Genomic DNA, 16,726 nt, shown 5'->3' with positions numbered 1-16,726 from the left:
CCTTCCTCTCTCCATCCCCCCCCAATCTCCCCGTATTCAGAGTTATTTTTTTTCTGCGGCTTCCTTTTTGTTTCTTTTTTTGCTTTGACGTCGTCTTGGGCGGCGGAAGTTGCTGGCAACAGAGAGGCGACGGAGAGGCGGCAGTGTAGCGCCGCCGCTGGGTGAAAAGTTCTCCATGCAGGAATGCTACAATCCTCATCACAGCATACTTCCGGTGGGCGGTGGGGCGACAGCGGGGGCGTTTGTTCCCCTTCGGACGCTCTGTGTTACTTGCCTCCTGAGCCAGTTTGAGCGACTTTCCACAAACGCCGTCGTTCAGGCGCTGCAGGACACCGTGTTTCTGCTACGGCAAAGTTTTTCCCCTCTGTTTTGCAAGCAGGCCGTGGGAACTGGATGCGAAGACTCATCGGACGCCAGTGCAGTGCCCACTCCCTCACTGGCGTCACTGCGGGGGGCATTTCTCTCTTTTCACGAGGCGCTTGCGCAGCTGGCGGAAAAGCTGTGCGCCGCGTCTGCATTGCATCGCCACGTGCAGCTTTACAAGGCGGGCCTAGCGCTGCTTAGCCTCTTCTTCTTGCTGCTGCGGGAGGCCGCGGAGCATGCCGCGGGGATGGGCGGTGGGGCGGACTCTCTTGAGGGCGGCCTGCTGGGGACGGAGGACCGCGGCGACGAGGTCGCGGGGGGTGCCGCGTGTGGCATGTCCCTTGCAGGACTGGCACGCCGCATGTGTGAGGCGGTGCGCGTGGGACTTTCGCGCGAAGGCGATTCCCCCGCGGGTCTTCTTCTCCTGACAGATTTGTCTGACATGAGTCCCACCTTTCTGCGGGTTCTTTCCGAGCACTGCGTTTCCTGTGTCTGCGCCTTCCTGCCCCTTCTGCGTGATGCGTACCGGGTGGAGCTGGCGCTCTACCTCCTCCACCAAGTCTTCGAGACGTGTGCCACCCACCCGACGCTGCTGGAGGGCCTGGCGGCTGCGCTGGCCGCTGCCGCCACCACAGGCGACGCTGCGCCGCGTGGGTCTTTCCTAGCTTACTTGGCAGGGGTGTTGGAGACGTTTAGAGACGATGAGCCGGTCGTCGTGAATGCGCTTTGCCTGGCAAGGTTTCTCGTGACCTACGGGACCACGCGGACGGCGCTGCTGCTCCCCAGCGTGGAAGACGGCGCCGGCAGCAGCGGCGGTGAGACTTCTGCAGGCGTGCCGGTGCAGCTGCTTCGCCACCTAACGCTGCTGCTGCTGCATCTCAACGTTGACATCGTTGTGGCTGCGTCGGAAACCGTTCGGGAGCTCCTCGTGGCGGCGCAGTCCGTGGGAGCTGGGTGCAGCAGCGATATTGCCGATTACGTCATTGAGTCTCTTCGAACAGCCTCGGCAGATTCGGCGGTGGTGCTAGTGTCCTTGTTAAATGTGCTTCCAACCGAAATGGTGCCCGCGGGGCCTACTCTCCGTGTTATTTTTGAACTTGCAGACATCAACAGCAACGCCTTTGAAGCAGCAGTGAAGGGGCCACATTTTTTGGCGGCTGTCACAGATCAATTCAGCAACGTCAATGATGTGGCCCGACGGGTCGTGCGGACTGTGCATGATGGAGGCTGCGTCTCGCTTCCTTGCTTCCTGCTTCAGCTTCTCTCCCTGGAGGCTGCCTGCGGGGGAGGCAGCGCTGGGGCAGGCAAGCTGCCGCCGGAGACTGTTTCCATCCTTGCGAACACGCTGTTGCAGCTTGTGAGGGAGTCGTGTGGTCCTGCGCTTCTTGAGGATGAGGTGGGCGAAGGCCAGTGGCCCTTTAATAATCGTTTCTTGTCTCTTTCCAGCGAGACTATGCGGTGCCTCGCCTCAGCGGTGGCGTTTTTGCTTCCTGCGTGCCAGGAGTTTATGCTGCGTCTTGCCACGGAGATCGTTGCCGAGGCGCTGCGGCAGTGCTTAGAACTCGGCTGCGCCGCCGTGGACAGTCGCTGCCTTCTCTTTGACGGAAGCACCGGCACCGTCCTGTTGTTTCTCAGCTCCGCCGTGCTGGAGCACGCCGCCGCCGCCGTTGCCATCGTCCGGGGCGACGAAATCACGGCGGCAGACGGACTTGTGTGGCGGCAGGTGCGGCACCTGCTCGAAAACGACCTGCTCACACAGCTGCTTCGCGTCCCAGGCGACGCTGCCGCACTTCGGGCGCGTATTTTGCGTCATTTTATGCGGCTTGTGGAGGCCAACCGCAACGCGGCGAGCACGGGGCTGCCCGACGCACTACTTCTGCACGACTCCGCGTCGCCGCGGGCGCTGCTCGAGAAGTCGTTCTGCCATCATCCCCACTGGGCGGCCTCGTTGCTCTTGACGCTTGCTGCAACTGGCTGCCCCGCCCCGGTGGAGGTTCACGTGCTTGAGGAATTTTTCTTTAGTCAACTCGCCCGCCTCCCTTGCTTTTCGGAGGAGGCGAGGCGGCTGGCCACAGCAGGCGGCGGCGGCGGCGACGACGGCGACGACGACGAAGGCCACACCATTGCCGCGCTCGCCGCGTTGAAGACCAGTGCGGCGTACTACAGGTGGAGGGGCGAGCTGCCCCACCGAGGTCCCCTGCACGTGGATTCCGTCGCTGCCACGGCTCGGGTGTGCGGTGTGCCGGAGGAGCTTTCCTGCGTCTTCCTTCAGCTGTTTCGCTCCGAGGAAAGGGCGTGGCTGGATGCCCTGCGGTCCTGCAGCTGGGGACCGGCGCTGCTGGCAGTCTTGGTCTCCTTCGCCGTTGTGCACATGAAATGCGACAGCCCCGCGGAGAGTGTGAAGGAGGCACACGAGTATCTCTTTTCGGCTGCCGGGTCCCATAGCACCGAGGAGGAGGCGTCTCTCTGTCGCATTGTGGTGACCCGCACCTCGACGTGCAACCTCTTTCTCGCGCAGCTCTTTGGGATTGTGCGTGGGTCGGTCGCCGCCAACCTTTCCCTCAGCCGCCGTGTTATTTGTTTCTTGTGCCAATGTTTGGCCCTGGCTGCGGGTGAGGCGGCGGCGCCCACGTCGACCGCTTTTACTCGTGCGCTGCTTGAGCAGCACTTGACGCCGTTTCTGCTCTTCAGAGAACTTTCTGCTCTTGCCGGGGATGTGGCACGCCTTCTTGTTTTGGCTCTCGCTCGACTGCCGCTGGCCACGGCGAGCTGCTGCGACCATACCCTCTTTAAGTGGTCTCTGCAGCACGTGACACACCCGCAGGCGCAGGTGTATGCGTGGCATGCCGTCTTCCTTCTGCTGGAGCGTGCGCACGGAAACGAGTTTGCCTTGCGGTATGAGTCGGAGCTTGAGGGGAAACTGCGAGCTGGTTGGGCTGAGTGTCTTTCCCCTTGCGTTGCCGCCGCTCTAGCGACGACGCAGTGGATGGTGGATGGAGCGATGCGGCGTCGCGGGGTTCGCCGTACGACTTCTATTGTTCCATTGCCCCTGAAGGAGTGCCCACGGGCCCCCTCGCAGCCCGTCCTGCTGCGGGGCTTTATTATCTCAGCTGTCGAACGACAGACGAGGGGGGAGCCTCCGGACATGAGCCTCCTCCAGGCGGCGCCGATGCTTCTCGCTTGGGCGAATGATATGTTTGCCCGGCGATGCGCCACGGTGGCCACCGCGCGTTTGTTGTACACGTTGGTGAAGATGTGTCCGGCGCTTTTGGCCTCGTTGGAGGCCCTGGGACTCTTCCTGCAGGTGACGACTGCAGCAGCAACGGGTGCCTGTCCCGCCGCCACACCCTTCCAGCTTTCCCTGATCGAGGAACGGGCGTGGGTGTTTGCCGCGCTGCTTTTCTCCTGGCCGCCTTGGGGCGTGGCAGGCGGGCTGAAGGAGGCGGTGGATGCGTTTCTCGCGGCGCTGGAGATGCCCCCGCGTGCGTGTCACGGGCAAAAGCGATCACGCGACGAGGAGGCGCCTCTTCCGCACGTGCACGAGGCGGCCGGAGCTCGCTGTGCGGTAGAGGCCCTCGTGGAGGCTTGTGAGCGTCAGTCTGAAGAACATGGGGCATTTCCGCTGAACCGCGCAAAGGACTTTTTCCTCCGCGGACACAACGCCCGACCGGAGGTTGACGTCCCGCACGAGGTTGCATTTGCATCGGTGCATGAGGGCTGTGAGCTGTTTATTCTCCCCTAGCGGCGGCGGTGGTGGTGGTGGGACGGAGGCAGCGTCAACAGAGTTTCTTAAGTTTTTTTTTGAGTAGTTTTTATTTGGTTCTCTTTTGGATTTGTGTGTTCTGGGGCAGTCCCCCATCTGCGGATTGTTTTTTTTTTTTTTTTTTTTCGGCGGCAGAAAAAAGGGAAATGTGTGTGTGTGTGTGCGGGCCTATTTCCGTCACAACAATTTGATGGCGCGACGGAGTTTCTGCTCACTGTTCCTTCTTGTTTTATTTTTTGTTTTATTGGCTTCGCTCCCTGTGCGGACGCCGTGAGGCCATTTTTGCTCCACGCCTCTTCTCTTGGTCGCCGGGTCGCGGGCGGGGGACACGCGCAAACAGCACAAACAAACCAAAGCGGCGGAGGGCCACATCTGCCGCGCCCAGCCGTGTGGATAAACGCATTCACTACGCATTACAGCTAGCTATATATATATATGGTGGAGCCCATGGAGCCCTCCCGCATTGACTGGATCCTTGACAACGAGAAGAACTACTATGAAGTCCTAGGCGTGCCGCGGGACGCGAGTGAGAAGGACATCCGCCGCAGCTACCTCACACTAGCCCTCAAGCTTCACCCGGACAAAAACATCGGCAACAAGAAGGCGGGGGAGGCGTTTCGCGCGGTGAGCAAGGCCTACAACGTCCTGAAGGACAAGAGGCTGCGCATTATTTTCGATGAGGCGGGCGCTGATAAGCTGCAGGGGCTTGAAGCAGAGGACCTGTCGCCGCGTAGCATCCTTGTCTCGCTCGTCAAATTTGCGGTTGCGAGGACGCTTTACTTTCTAGCTCGCCGAGCGTACGCCTCCGAGGTCTTGCGGGAGAGACATGGATGGGTGGAGGCGTTTGTCTCGTGGAGCCCGGAGGACGACTTCGCGTTTTCCCAGAGGGCGAGCCGAAAGGAGTCCCGACGCTTTGTGTGCAAAGTATTTGCGTCGGTCCTGCTGCTGTTCCTCTGCGCCGTGGTGGGGCGAGGCTGTCTTCAGAGCTTCACCGGGGCGCCCGGTGCGGCGGCGGCGGGCGGGGACCCGTACCAGCGGCTCTCACGGCGCAGCCCCCGCGACGCCGGCGCCACCTTCACCGTCCGCGTGCTGCGTGACAGAAACGCGACCGACGTTGCCGTCTGGCGGCCCGCCAGCACCAGCGAGGCGGACGCCAGGGCGCTAGTGCGGCAATGGATTTCGGAGAAGTGCCCCACAGAGAATCTCCTCGTCTGGGCATCGCGCGAGCGCTACAATGGCAGCGCCACTCTTCGCGTTGGACATAAGCTGAGGGCGGAGCCGAGCCCAAACCGCGCCCCAAAACGCAAGTGGAAGGCCAAAAACTGGAGACCAAAGTTTGAGGAATTCTTCCCTGTGAAGTCTGCCGAGGAGTTATATGTGGCGTCACCCCTCTGTGGGGGCGTGTGGTAAACCCTCTCCGTCCAGCGCGTTGTAACCGCTTACTTTTTATTCCTCCTCCTCCTCCTCCTCCACCACCACAACTTTCTCGCTCGTTGCTTGACTGCGTGTATGAGGGTTCCTGTGCTTCTGCGCGCCTGTTTTTCCTCTTGACTCGTGTTGCATTTTGCCTCGTGGTGGAGAGAGGAGGCCAGGATGGATGCTAGAGTAAAGGAACTGCTTAGTAAATCGTGCGCTGCAGCTGCACCATGGGAGGCGGCCGTGCAAGTCGCCTCTTCGCTCCTGCGATCCAGCAGCGGCAGTCCCCATGAATTCTCTCTCATTTACGCGGCGGTGGGGGAATGCATGCGCGTGTGTATTCGACACCGCAAGGCGGCCGATGCTCTATGCGTGTACGAGTTGCTTAGCCGCTCAGGACACCTCGTGGGCGCGGAGCGTCACCCGCGACCGCGTTCGTCCTCTGGGGTTGCAGGCGTGGAGTCCTTGCAGAGTCTCTCTGTCGACGAGCTGGCTTTGGTGGCGCTGCAGCAGCAGCCTCATCGTGCACACCAAAGCAGAATTCTGGCGCAGATGATAGCGGCCGAAGGCGAGGACGTGGACTACGCCCGTAGCGTGGCGGCGGCGGTGCGCGGGCGAGCCGCGGCGCCCAACGCATTGCCCTTTGACGGCGGTGCGTGGGCCTCCGTCAAGGTGAACGGCGGCTTTAAGGGGGCGTTGCACTTCCCGTTGCCGGGGCTGACGGAGCTGACGGAGGCCGAGCAGTTTCGCATCCTGCTTCAACAGGGCATGCAGCTCCTTCGCGAGACCCGGTACTCCCAGCAAAGGCTGGGGCTCTACTATCTTTTTTCGCAGATGCGCCGCGTTGTAGACGACAAACGCCTTTCCTCACAGGTTGAGGTGGCCCCGCTTCTGCGCATCGGCCGCGCAGTGCTGGATCACCCCTTTGTCTTTGCAAAGCCATCCACCGAGGACGCTCGGCGGCAGCTGCTTTTCGAGGATTTTGGTAGTCTGGCGCTTCTCAAGGGCCTGAGCGAGGTGCAGCGGGCGAAGTTGATGGCGCTTGAGGCGACGGTGGAGCCTCTTCGGCCGCTGTGTAAGGAGCCGCTGAGGTTCATGCAGTCGTTGGCCGCGTCGTGGGATACGTTGCTCGTGCGGCGGGTGGCTCTCACTTTGGTGCTGCCGAGCGAAGCTCACGACGTTCTTCCACGCAGTAGGGCCCAGGCCCGTGTGAGTGGCCGTAGTAGTGGTGTCGCGCACTGTACTCGCGGCGGTGGCAGTAGTAGTGGTAGTTGTAGTGGTGGTGGCCGCTGGCGCGAGGAGCGGCGGCTAGAAGACGGGTTGACCGCAGCCGCGTGGACAGAGGCGTCCGGCGAGCTTTTTGGCGGGGCGGGGGTGCACGACGCGGCGGCGCGGGTGGAGCTGCTTCTCAACCGCCGCCTGCACCACAACATCGTCGTCCCTGACACCGCCTTCCTCCTGCAAAACACGAATCAGCTGTTGCAGCTTTCGCGGCATCGGGAGGTGGTGGTGCCCCACTCCGTCTTCCTGGACTTGGTACACTCTGCGTTGGATGATGAGGGCCCGCGTCGCTTCCACTCCCGCCGTGTGTTGCTCTCGCTGATGCATGCAACCACCACAGCAGCAAGCAAGAAAACGTTGGGGGACCTCCACGCCGCACTGGACCCGTACGCTGTTCACACGAGGCGAAGTCAAGGCGGTGTGACACTTTTAGGACTTCAAGACGAGGTGTTTCTTCTTGAGGATAGCCACGAGCGTTTTTTCTTGGCCGAGGATGCCCTTGCCGGAGAAGAGCTGGCGGGGGAGCCCAACATCGGTAGCTCCAGCCTCATCAGTGTGCTGGTGGCGAAGCAGCTAGCAAAGCTGGTCTCTTCCACCTCCGGTTACGTGACGTGTAGGGGCGCCTTGGACAGTGCAAGCGAGGTTGACACTTTAGTGGCGGGCGTCCTTGCGTCCATGAAGGAGGAGGCTGAGGCTAAGAGTGGCCACGCGGCCCGGACCAGCATTCGTGGGAAACCGGCGCCTCTGTTCAAATCCCGCTCACGCTCCTTTTGGGCTCGTACGCCTGTGGTGCTGGCGACCACGAGTGACGTCACCCGAAGAGTCGCTTTCATGGTTGGCCTTTCGATGTTTCCCGCGGTGGATATCGTGTAGCGGCGGCGCGCGGTGTCGGTGCCAGTGAAAATGAGGGGGAAACTCAGAGCGACTGAAAAGTCAGTTACACAAGTTGCAATACGTGTTTATTATCACTACTTTATTTGTTTATTAGTGACGATTTTTTTTTTGGTTTTTATTTTTTATTTTTCAACATTTAACTCGGTGCGTCGGATTGCTATTTTTTGCCTGCCTGTCAGAGTGCACGTTGCTTGTGTGCGCCCGTCTGCCTCTGTGTGTGGTGGGAACGAGGTGGGGTGGGGCAGGTCTTTTCTGCCACGACTCCACCGTCTGCTCATTCTCATTCTCTTCCTTTTTTTTTTATGCTTTGCCGCACGCGCCGCAGGAGCAGATAATAGGTATATACCTCCAGGTATCCCGTTTTTTCTTGTGGTCGCTTGAAGCCCCCGCCCTGTTCTCTACACATGTTTCGTCGATCCTGCATCTCGGCCTTCCGTAGAACACGGCTCAGCCATGTTTCCCTGGTGTTTAAACAGCTTGAGGGTTCCAACCCGTTGACGGTGAAGGACAAGCCTGTGAGTTCCTGGTCGGACGAGTTTATGAAGCCGCCGGTGTCGAAGGAGATGGTGGATAAGCACGGCCGGTACGCGAAGTACTCCGACCCCGCGCTCTGCAGCGTAGACACCTCCTCGGAGGTGGTGCTTAACACCTACCCCGACGGCGCCCCGGAGGGCCGAATTGAGGCCACGGCGGGGGTTGCCTTGAAGGACTACGATGCCTCGATGTGGGATGAGGACTTCTTCCGCAAGTACATCTTGAAGCCGAAGCTGCCGGAGGAGCTGGAGGACCGGGCGCGTGTGACGGATTACGCACTGAACTCTGCCCTTTTGGGGTTTGTCATTCTGATGGCGCGCTACGCCGTGCTACCGCTCTGGTACGTTGGCCAGCCGGCCATGTCTATGGTTGGCCAGATGAACATTGAGGCCGAGGTGGGGGAGCTAGAGGAGCGCCAGTGCAAAACAATTGTCTGGCGCGGGCGGCCCATTTTCGTCTACCGGCGCAGTGCCCGCCAGATGAAGGAGGTGATGGAGACACCCCTGAGCGCCCTGAAGCACCCGGAGACCGACGAGGCCCGCTTCCCCGATCACCGCGACAAGGCCGTCGTCATTGCCATCTGCACGCACTTGGGCTGCATTCCCATCGCCAACGAGGGGCTGTACAACGGCTTCTTCTGCCCCTGCCACGGCAGCCACTACGACGCCTCTGGCCGCATTCGTCAGGGCCCGGCACCGCTGAACCTGGAGATTCCGCCCTACAGGTGGATTGACGACAACACCATTTATATTGGAAAGCTGTAATGCGTTTCGGCAGAGGGGTCAGGAGGAGGGAAATGGTTTAGCATGGTGAATTTTTGTGTGTGTCTTCCGTTTTTTTTTTTTTTCATCTCTGTGTGTGTGTGCTTGCCCCTTCCCGGGCTACCGCGCCTAGGAGAGGTGGAGGGTACACTGGGCATACTTGCAAGTGCTGTGCCAATGTTGTTAGTTAGGAATCCCCGCCGGGTAGGCAACGGGCTTAATGAGCGGCGGCGTGGTTGGAGGGAAGGGGGAGAAAAGTAGGCGCGTAAGGAAGAGGATGCAAAGTAGGACGAGCGAGCGAGCTGCAGCAAGGGCAGGGACGAAGGCGGAGAATAGGTGGAAGAAGCAGGTGCACGCATCGGGCGCCAGTTTGTGTGTGCGCGCGTGTGTGAAGCGGAACTTGAAACGGGAGATGCGGCAAATATTTATTATAAGAGAGAGCCAGTGATGGGTGGGAGGGGAGGGGCATTGAGATAGAGGAGGGAAGTAGAGGAAAGAACAACAAACAAAAAAAAACAAACGAAAACAAACGACAAAAAAAGTGGAGAAATAGAGGAAAGGTGATGGTGGTGAGCCGGCAAACTAGTAGTGGCTCTGGAGGGGTTTAGTTTCTCCCCTGCGCCCTCGGCATCTCTTTCTTCTTTTTTCTTCTTCCCTTCGTGGTCCTCGCTGCATCCGCAGCTAGCAAGACAGGGCGTCCCTGAGGGGAGCGGAGGAGGGGGTGGTGCGCGTGGGCGCGGCTGCGTTGCCCGCGCTTCTCTGCTCGCCGTGGTGTCTTCAGTGCAACTGCCGCCACCCACATAAAAGAAAGAAAAAATCCGCGTCTCTCATCTTTTCACCTTTTCTTCTTTTTACTCTTCCCCGCACGTTTCCCACCCACAAGTGGCTCCTTCTAGCGAAGACCGGAGGCCACCCTCTACACACCCGGCCCCTTGGTTTGAGTTCTCCGCCCTTGTGGGGTTCTCTCTGTGCCCTGCACACTTCTGCTGTCGCGTTTGGACGCGGATCAAATGCCGAGGTCCACCTTCTTGGGCGCCAAGCGCGCCAGGGAGGAGCCCAGCTTCTGCGAGAGACCCATGGCGTATCGCGTCACCGCTCCGCTGCGGCGCAGGGTGCCTTGTGTCATTGAGAGGGACGCGGTGGCAAAAAGCGCCGGGCCCTCTGTGCCTGCATGTGCGGTGTGCCCCACGGTAGACAAGGGCGGACCCTCGTTCTCCGGTGCCTTGGGTTGGCCAAGTCACGCCGCTCTCTCGCCGGTGGAGAGCCGTCCGCTTGGGCACAGGCGCAACGTTTGTCAGCTGCTCACACTCAGCGCCTCTCCACAGGACGCGGGCACAGCCTCCCCCGCGCATGGCCAGGTCGAGGTGGATGTCACGAGGGGTGACACAGGCAAACATTATTGTTTTACCTTCCACGTGCCGGCCCCGGGTCCTCCCAGCAGTGCTGGGAAGGACAAAGCGATAAATGTAGCATACCGTCACGCCGTTTTGCGTGCATTACTTAACCAAGTGAGTTTAGCGGCGGCGTTGGCAGTGGATCGTGCATGGGTTGTTGTTTACCATGGAAAAAACGTCCTGTCTGATGCCGGGGCGGAGCTGCTTGTGTCAGCACTGCTTTCCAAGTCCCACCAGCGAATCCCCCTTGCACTATTCTACGGCGTGGATTCCGTGTGAGAGGTCCTTTGCTCTTTGTGTTTTGGTTTGTTTTTTTATCTGCCCTTTCTTTCTGTTTTTTTTTTCTTGCATGCGCCGACGCGGGGGAGCAATTTCTTTTTATTGGTCCTTTTTGTTTTCTATCGCCTTCCATTCCCCTGCGGCGGCTATGTGCCGGATTTGGCTGCGAGCTGCCTTGCGTCTGTGGGGCGGAGGTGCCGTGAGGCCCGGGTAGGGCGAATCTCCCTGGGGGCCGCACCGCCCGCAGCGGCGGCAGCGGGGCAGCAGTGAGAAGGAAATGGAGGTCAGACGAGAGGCAGGGAGCGAGCGAAGGTAAAAGAAGTGTCAACGACGGCAACCACAGCAGCAGCAAGAAAAACAACAACAGCAACAAAAAAAAAGGCGAAGATCACTTGACATTTGATGATGATTATCTTATTTTTTCTTCTTTCTTTCTTTGCTTTTATTATTGTTCTTCTTGTTATTATTTTTTTTTTGCTCCTGCCTCACTTTCAGCTCCTAATCCACTTGCTGCGTATTTCCGCTGCTCCTTGCCCCTTCCCCCTGCTCTCTGTTTCTCTGTGTGCGTGCGGGGCAGTGGGGCGATGCCGCGCCGCTGCCTCTCTGTGTTTTTAGCGTTGCCGGGGTTCCTGTTGGTTCTCGCGTGGGTTGCGTTTCCGGCGGCCGCAGCGTCCGGTGTGGCCCCAACCGATGCCACCGCCAACGTTTGCCCGACGCTCACGCTGGCCGACCACCTCTCGGCTCTCTTCGGGCGTGACACTGCTCTGTCCTCGTGGTGCTGTACGCCCGTGTGCCAGACGCCGTGGGACGCGTCTCAGGAGGTTGCTCTGCGGTGGGAGATGGAGCGGTGGATTCGCGCCAATCGCACGGTGGGAATGTTTCCAGAAAGTTACCAGTTTGTGAAGGAGGAGCTGATGCGACTCACCACGCACCGGCCGGGTGACGGGCCCTTGCATGTGGGAGAGGAGAAGGAAATATACGCCAAGCGAGCCAACGCGACGCTTCGGGAGATGCCATGGCTGCTCGTCTCGAACAGCACATTTGACGCGGCGCAGCAGTTTTACCAAAGAAATGTGCAGCGGCGGCCCATTATTCGTTTCTACCACCTTTCGCCGGAGTCGAGTGCGCCAGGGCAAATCTACGACTACATTCAGCAGGTGGCCGGTTGGTGGGCCGAGGCGGAGAGGCGTGTGTCGCGTGATCCGCGGGTTGCCGCCCCGCTGCTGCCGTGGATCAGCTTAGAGAAGCTCATCGGTCCCCCTGTAGCGCCCGCCGACAGTTCCCAGACGGAAACGCCGGGCCCCCACACGGCACCTGCGTCAAAGCGACCCACTCCGATGCCGCGCCACTCATTTCGTTTTCATCCTCCGCTTCGGCCCCTTCCCACGACGGTGGTGTTTTATTACACTAGAAACTGCATTTTTTGTGCGAGGATGGGCGTGGCGTTTGACCTTCTACCGCTCCTCTACCGACGCCTGTGCGAGTACGGCCACCGCTCTGTTGTGAGCTGCAGCCCATTGGTGCTTTTTTTTCGCGTCAGGAGGGATTTCTATGGGAAGTGGTCGCCGACGTTCGCGTTTCACGGCGTCAACAGCAGGCCAATTCCGGAGGTGCCGGTCTTGGCTTCCTTTGTGAGCGAGATGGATGAGGTCTTGGACCCGGTTGGCTCGTACGGCTTCCATGAGCTGCGGTTTGCTCGGGCCGACATCGCTCTGCTGGAGATGCTGGAGAAGCTGGTGGGCTTCCTGCAAATGTATGACGTCATCCAGCTGCGGCTGTTTTCCGGGGCTGAGGTCGCAGCGTTGGACGGGCTGGCCCGCGCGAAGAAGCAGCAAGAGAAGCGGCAGCAGCAGAGTGCTGCGCCAGCTAGCAACGAGTCAGGTGCGGCAGGCGTGGAGGAAAAGGAAGAGGATTTGATGTGGCAGAACCAGCATTTGGTCGAAGTTAAAGCTTATCTGCACCAGGTTGTGATGTTCCACGTGCGCGAGTTGTGGGGAAACAGCACGACGGAGTTCGAAAAGTTAGTCCCGCGAAACGGGTCTCAGCTGGAGATAACGTGGGTCGTGGCTGTTTCCGCCGTGCTCTCCGTTGTGTGGCTAGCAGTGCTCATTTGCGTGTCAAAGAACCCCGGATACTAGCGAAGGGGAAACCGGAGTGCAATTTTGCGCATGACTTTTTTTTTGTCTGTTTGCGGGTGTCTGTGTGTATGGATGTGTCGGTGGGCCGTGCAGATCCGCCAGTGCGTCTATGCGCATGCACGGGGACACCGTGTGCGCCTTCTCCCTCTACTCCCCTCCTCCTGTTATGATTACTATTACTGTTATAATTGTTGTTTGGTCTTTGTCTTGCCATTTTTCCCCCTCCGTGAGTAACAAGGCGGGGACGGAAGAAGAAGGTGCAAACAGGTTTTATTGCCTACACAGCGGCAAGTAGAGTGAACACCCTTCCCCCATCCACGCTTGCTTTTTCATTTGCTTTGCGTTCCCGCGCGTGTCTGGACGGAACCCGAACTTCGCGGCGGAGCACACGCACGCACGTCGTCACCCCGCAGAGCACCGGAAGGAGGAGAGGCGACATCGACGCCACGTGGAGGAAAAAAAACAACAACAACAAAAAGCAAACAAACACAAACAAAAAGGAGAAGAAGGGGCGAAGGGACAACAAGAACCCACAAGAGACAGTTTGGTGATTTAAAAACCAAGGAGAAAATATAGTCTTTTTTTACCCTAGTTTGTAGTTTTGCCTCCGTTTCTTTTGCTTGCTCTCGCGAAGGAGGAGGTCTTGACACCACTTCCCCGATACTTCACTCACGGCAACCAAGCTGTAGAGGCGAGGGGTCTTTTTCCTTTGCGGGTGAGTTGCGGGCTGCAGCTTTTTACGAAGGGTAAATTTTTTTTTTCTTTGTTATCTTGTGGTGTGCCGGATTGGCCGCTTTTTCCTTTTCCTTTTTTTCTGGGTGGTGGGGGAGAGTGTTTTGCTTTTTGGTCCTGCGCTGCATCGTCGTGCGTGTGTGTGTGTGTGTGGGAGGAGGGAGCCGCTTCAGCATGGAGGCCGCGCCGCACAACATCCAGACCGAGCGCTTCGAGGCGGATCAGTACGTCCGTGTGCAGCTCTCGACGGGCCGCTCCGAGATCGGCGTCGTGCTCAGCATTGACGAGACCGACGGCACGGCCGTCATCGCGACCCGGCACGGCTACGACATCACCGTGCGCCTCCGCAGCGTGCGCCGCGCCTTCCTGCTGGTGCTGGACCTCAACGGCGTCCTGGTCTCCCGCGGGCGGGGGAGCTTTGTCGACCGCCCGGGGGTCGCCGAGTTCATCAAGTTTGTGATGAACAACTTCGTGGTGGCGGTGTGGACCAGCGGGCTGGAGCGCACCTCCAACCCCATCATAGACAAGGTCCTCGACGGCTTTCAGGACAGGCTGCTCTTCAGGCTCTACCGCGACTCGTGCACGATGTGGCCGACGCCGGAGAAGCCGTACCGCACCATCAAGGATCTGCAGCGCATCTTTGACGCCTACCCGAAGAGCTTCCATGCCGTGAACACCATCATTGTGGACGATTCGCCCGACAAGTGCTCGCACCCCGACATCGCCCTCTGCCCCGTGCCGTTTAACGACCCGGTGAAGCAGGTGGACGACAACGGCCTCGCGCTGGCGATGGAGGTGCTGAAAGAGGTGCTCCGCACCGAGTCCCTCGCGCCACTGATCCGCGCGAGCGAGGAGCGCCTGGTGGCGCTTGCGGCGCAGGAGGAACGGAGGAAGCAGGAGGCGGCGGCGGCGGAGTCCACGCCCGCAGGCGCCCAGTCCCCGGGCAACGCGACGTCGGCGACGTCGGCGGAGTTGCCATCGACGCTTCTCTGGGCGACGCGGCTGTGCTGCGATCACATTAACGGCGGGTGCGCGCGTGAGGACTGCCGCTTTAGCCACGGCGTAGACGACGGCAAGCAGCCGTGTTCCCGCAAGGGCTGGTGCCGCCGCGGTCACGCACACCGGTGGACCGAAGTGCCCCCGCTCGCGGAAGCCAAAACCCCGCCGCGCACCGCCGCAGTGAAAACGCTCGGCACTTCGGCCCCATTTAACGTGTCAAATATCGCCTCGCTCTTTTCCACCAACCCAGACCAGCAGCGCGATCAGCTTCAGAGTAGCAACGCCCATTCACAGCAGGGGTGGAGCAAACACAACGATCCACAGCAACCACAACCACAACCACAACAACCACAACCACAACCACAACAACAACAACAACAACAGCAGCGGCAACAGAAACCGCAACGAAATAGGCGTCAAAAAGAGACGAAGGGTGCGGAACGTCAGCGAGACCGAAGCGATAGTTCTCTTGGGAAAAAGGAAACTAATCGTGGGATGCCAAATGTGGCGCAATCGTCGGGGTCCCTTCGCGGGGCACCGCAAGATGCCGTTGCGGTTGGCTCCGTGGCGCCGGGATCCACAAGCATGCGTTTCACCGGTGACAGAGAGGATGGTAATGCCCTTCTTCGTCGGCTTCAGGAAAGCTTGTTGGTTGCCAAGGGCGAGGGGACTGCAAACGGGGGGACAAATAGAGGGAAGGGCAAGCGCCGCTAAACTGTTGTTTACTGGCATGCACCTTTGGCACCATCCTCATCGCACTGCCCCTCGCACCCTCAAAAAAATTATAGGTACAATACGCACTGTGCGCCCCGACCCTCTTTTTATTTATTTATTTTATTGGACCTGCTGCGATCTGTGTATGTGTGCCTTTTTTTTCTTTTTTCCTTTTCTTCTTTCCTCTTGCGCCGCTTTTGGCGGGATGTATGAAGGGTGTATCAAAAAGCGGGTGACTCTTTTTCTTTTTTGTCCGCCAGAAGTGTAGCTTCCTTTGGGACACGCTGTGCGTATTCAATTTTTCGTCCGGGGAGGGAGTTTGCGTAGTTAGGGGACTTGCTCTACCCACAGAGGTTTTCCCCCATTTTCTCATGATGTGCGTTTTTCTTTCTTTTTACTTTTCTCTGTGTGTGCGGGCGTGTACATTGCTGTCGGTTGTGTCAATTCAATTCGTCTGGGCAACTGAGTTTCTTCTTCGCCCCGCGAGGAGGTAGAGGAGGGGGAGATCAGCGTTGGCTCAGGAAAACCCTGAAGCCGTTGGAGTGCCGAGAGGTGGGGTGGGTGGGGGAAATGCACACAGGTGTGTGTGTGTGTGTGTGCATGAGTTGTTGCTGTTGTCATCATTTGATGCGCGTCAGTGTTTGCTGGCGCCGCCCGCCTTAGTTTCTGGTAGATGGATATATATATATATGTATTTATGTATTTATGTATTTATCTAAGCCTCGACGTCGTTTTCGGCCCGCTGGCGTGAAGAAAACTACGTGTCACCGCGTGCCAAGGAAAACAACAACAACAACATCAACAAAATAAAACCGAGGGTGCACCACCGAACGAATTGGCTTTGATCTTCTTTCCTTTTCCTTTTCTTGTATGCCTCTGCGTGTTTCCCCCCTTCGCAGGGGGGAAACGGGACAGACAAGCGGGGGGTGGGGAGCCGGCGGCAATTGACGGTACGGGCTTCCAATGTATGACAGTTAATGTGCCCTTGCGGTTAGCTTAATCGCGTGCGCGTTGTGCTTCTTGTTTTTTTTATATAAATATACTTCTCTCTCTCTCTGTGTGTGTGTGTGTGCGTGCCAACGTATCACACTTGCCGGTGGGTGACGTGGGGGGGAAACCGGCGGAGTGGCGACGGCAGAAAATATGCTCTGCTGGGCAGAACCGCGAAGCGTTGAGGTGTGTATGTGTGAGAGAGAAGGAGGAGGAGGAGGCAAGACGAGGGAGAAACGCACGTGGCGCAAAGCGTCGACCCACACAAACACACACGGGGGAAAAACAAGCGAAAAGAAAAATAAAAAGACAGGAGGGATTTAGCTGTGGGTTTGGGGGCAAAGAAGATAATATGGCCATACATATTTAATGGGGGGAATTCTGGTAAATACGAGCAGAGAAGCGAGGCAAAGCAGTAACGGTAATAACGAAGGTCAAGGAATCAGAAATTCAGTTCTTTTTTTTGTT

General features: G+C 58.7%; 7 protein-coding genes across 7 annotated transcripts, besides 14 other annotated features; all 7 read left to right on the top strand.

The window, feature by feature from the left end:
• Window positions 1–175: 175 nt before the first annotated feature.
• Window positions 176–4,105, top strand: Tco025E_05825 (uncharacterized protein; the record flags this gene model as incomplete). Its single annotated transcript, XM_029372715.1, has 1 exon — window positions 176–4,105. One exon carries the CDS (start codon window positions 176–178, stop codon window positions 4,103–4,105), a length of 3,930 nt encoding a protein of 1,309 aa, XP_029227172.1.
• Window positions 4,106–4,229: 124 nt separating this feature from the next.
• Window positions 4,230–4,252: a microsatellite.
• Window positions 4,253–4,573: 321 nt separating this feature from the next.
• On the top strand, window positions 4,574–5,536 carry Tco025E_05824 (chaperone DnaJ protein; the record flags this gene model as incomplete). The annotated part of the gene is made up of 1 exon (XM_029372714.1): window positions 4,574–5,536. The coding sequence occupies one exon, from the start codon at window positions 4,574–4,576 to the stop codon at window positions 5,534–5,536; it is 963 nt and encodes a 320-aa protein (XP_029227171.1).
• A 40-nt stretch (window positions 5,537–5,576) lies between these two features.
• Window positions 5,577–5,603: a microsatellite.
• A 116-nt stretch (window positions 5,604–5,719) lies between these two features.
• On the top strand, window positions 5,720–7,696 carry Tco025E_05823 (uncharacterized protein; the record flags this gene model as incomplete). Its single annotated transcript, XM_029372713.1, has 1 exon — window positions 5,720–7,696. One exon carries the CDS (start codon window positions 5,720–5,722, stop codon window positions 7,694–7,696), a length of 1,977 nt encoding a protein of 658 aa, XP_029227170.1.
• Window positions 7,697–7,817: 121 nt separating this feature from the next.
• Window positions 7,818–7,847: a microsatellite.
• Window positions 7,848–8,121: 274 nt separating this feature from the next.
• Tco025E_05822 (Reiske iron-sulfur protein precursor) lies at window positions 8,122–9,015 on the top strand (the record flags this gene model as incomplete). The annotated part of the gene is made up of 1 exon (XM_029372712.1): window positions 8,122–9,015. One exon carries the CDS (start codon window positions 8,122–8,124, stop codon window positions 9,013–9,015), a length of 894 nt encoding a protein of 297 aa, XP_029227169.1.
• A 1,007-nt stretch (window positions 9,016–10,022) lies between these two features.
• On the top strand, window positions 10,023–10,685 carry Tco025E_05821 (uncharacterized protein; the record flags this gene model as incomplete). Its single annotated transcript, XM_029372711.1, has 1 exon — window positions 10,023–10,685. One exon carries the CDS (start codon window positions 10,023–10,025, stop codon window positions 10,683–10,685), a length of 663 nt encoding a protein of 220 aa, XP_029227168.1.
• A 7-nt stretch (window positions 10,686–10,692) lies between these two features.
• Window positions 10,693–10,749: a sequence feature (A-rich).
• A 261-nt stretch (window positions 10,750–11,010) lies between these two features.
• Window positions 11,011–11,064: a microsatellite.
• A 35-nt stretch (window positions 11,065–11,099) lies between these two features.
• Window positions 11,100–11,161: a sequence feature (A-rich).
• Window positions 11,162–11,269: 108 nt separating this feature from the next.
• Tco025E_05820 (uncharacterized protein) lies at window positions 11,270–12,823 on the top strand (the record flags this gene model as incomplete). The annotated part of the gene is made up of 1 exon (XM_029372710.1): window positions 11,270–12,823. One exon carries the CDS (start codon window positions 11,270–11,272, stop codon window positions 12,821–12,823), a length of 1,554 nt encoding a protein of 517 aa, XP_029227167.1.
• Window positions 12,824–13,278: 455 nt separating this feature from the next.
• Window positions 13,279–13,322: a microsatellite.
• Window positions 13,323–13,687: 365 nt separating this feature from the next.
• Window positions 13,688–13,708: a microsatellite.
• A 21-nt stretch (window positions 13,709–13,729) lies between these two features.
• Window positions 13,730–15,268, top strand: Tco025E_05819 (uncharacterized protein; the record flags this gene model as incomplete). Its single annotated transcript, XM_029372709.1, has 1 exon — window positions 13,730–15,268. The coding sequence occupies one exon, from the start codon at window positions 13,730–13,732 to the stop codon at window positions 15,266–15,268; it is 1,539 nt and encodes a 512-aa protein (XP_029227166.1).
• A 153-nt stretch (window positions 15,269–15,421) lies between these two features.
• Window positions 15,422–15,456: a sequence feature (GA-rich).
• A 392-nt stretch (window positions 15,457–15,848) lies between these two features.
• Window positions 15,849–15,886: a microsatellite.
• Window positions 15,887–15,945: 59 nt separating this feature from the next.
• Window positions 15,946–15,986: a sequence feature (A-rich).
• Window positions 15,987–16,050: 64 nt separating this feature from the next.
• Window positions 16,051–16,081: a microsatellite.
• Window positions 16,082–16,324: 243 nt separating this feature from the next.
• Window positions 16,325–16,344: a microsatellite.
• A 112-nt stretch (window positions 16,345–16,456) lies between these two features.
• Window positions 16,457–16,489: a microsatellite.
• Window positions 16,490–16,726: the final 237 nt, after the last annotated feature.

The sequence above is a fragment of the Trypanosoma conorhini genome (assembly GCF_003719485.1).
Source record: "Trypanosoma conorhini strain 025E chromosome Unknown Tco_14.4_contig_00359, whole genome shotgun sequence".
NCBI lineage: Eukaryota > Euglenozoa > Kinetoplastea > Trypanosomatida > Trypanosomatidae > Trypanosoma > Trypanosoma conorhini.
The sequence above is the reverse complement of the archived record's forward strand: the minus strand, read 5'-3'. Positions and strand labels throughout refer to the sequence as shown.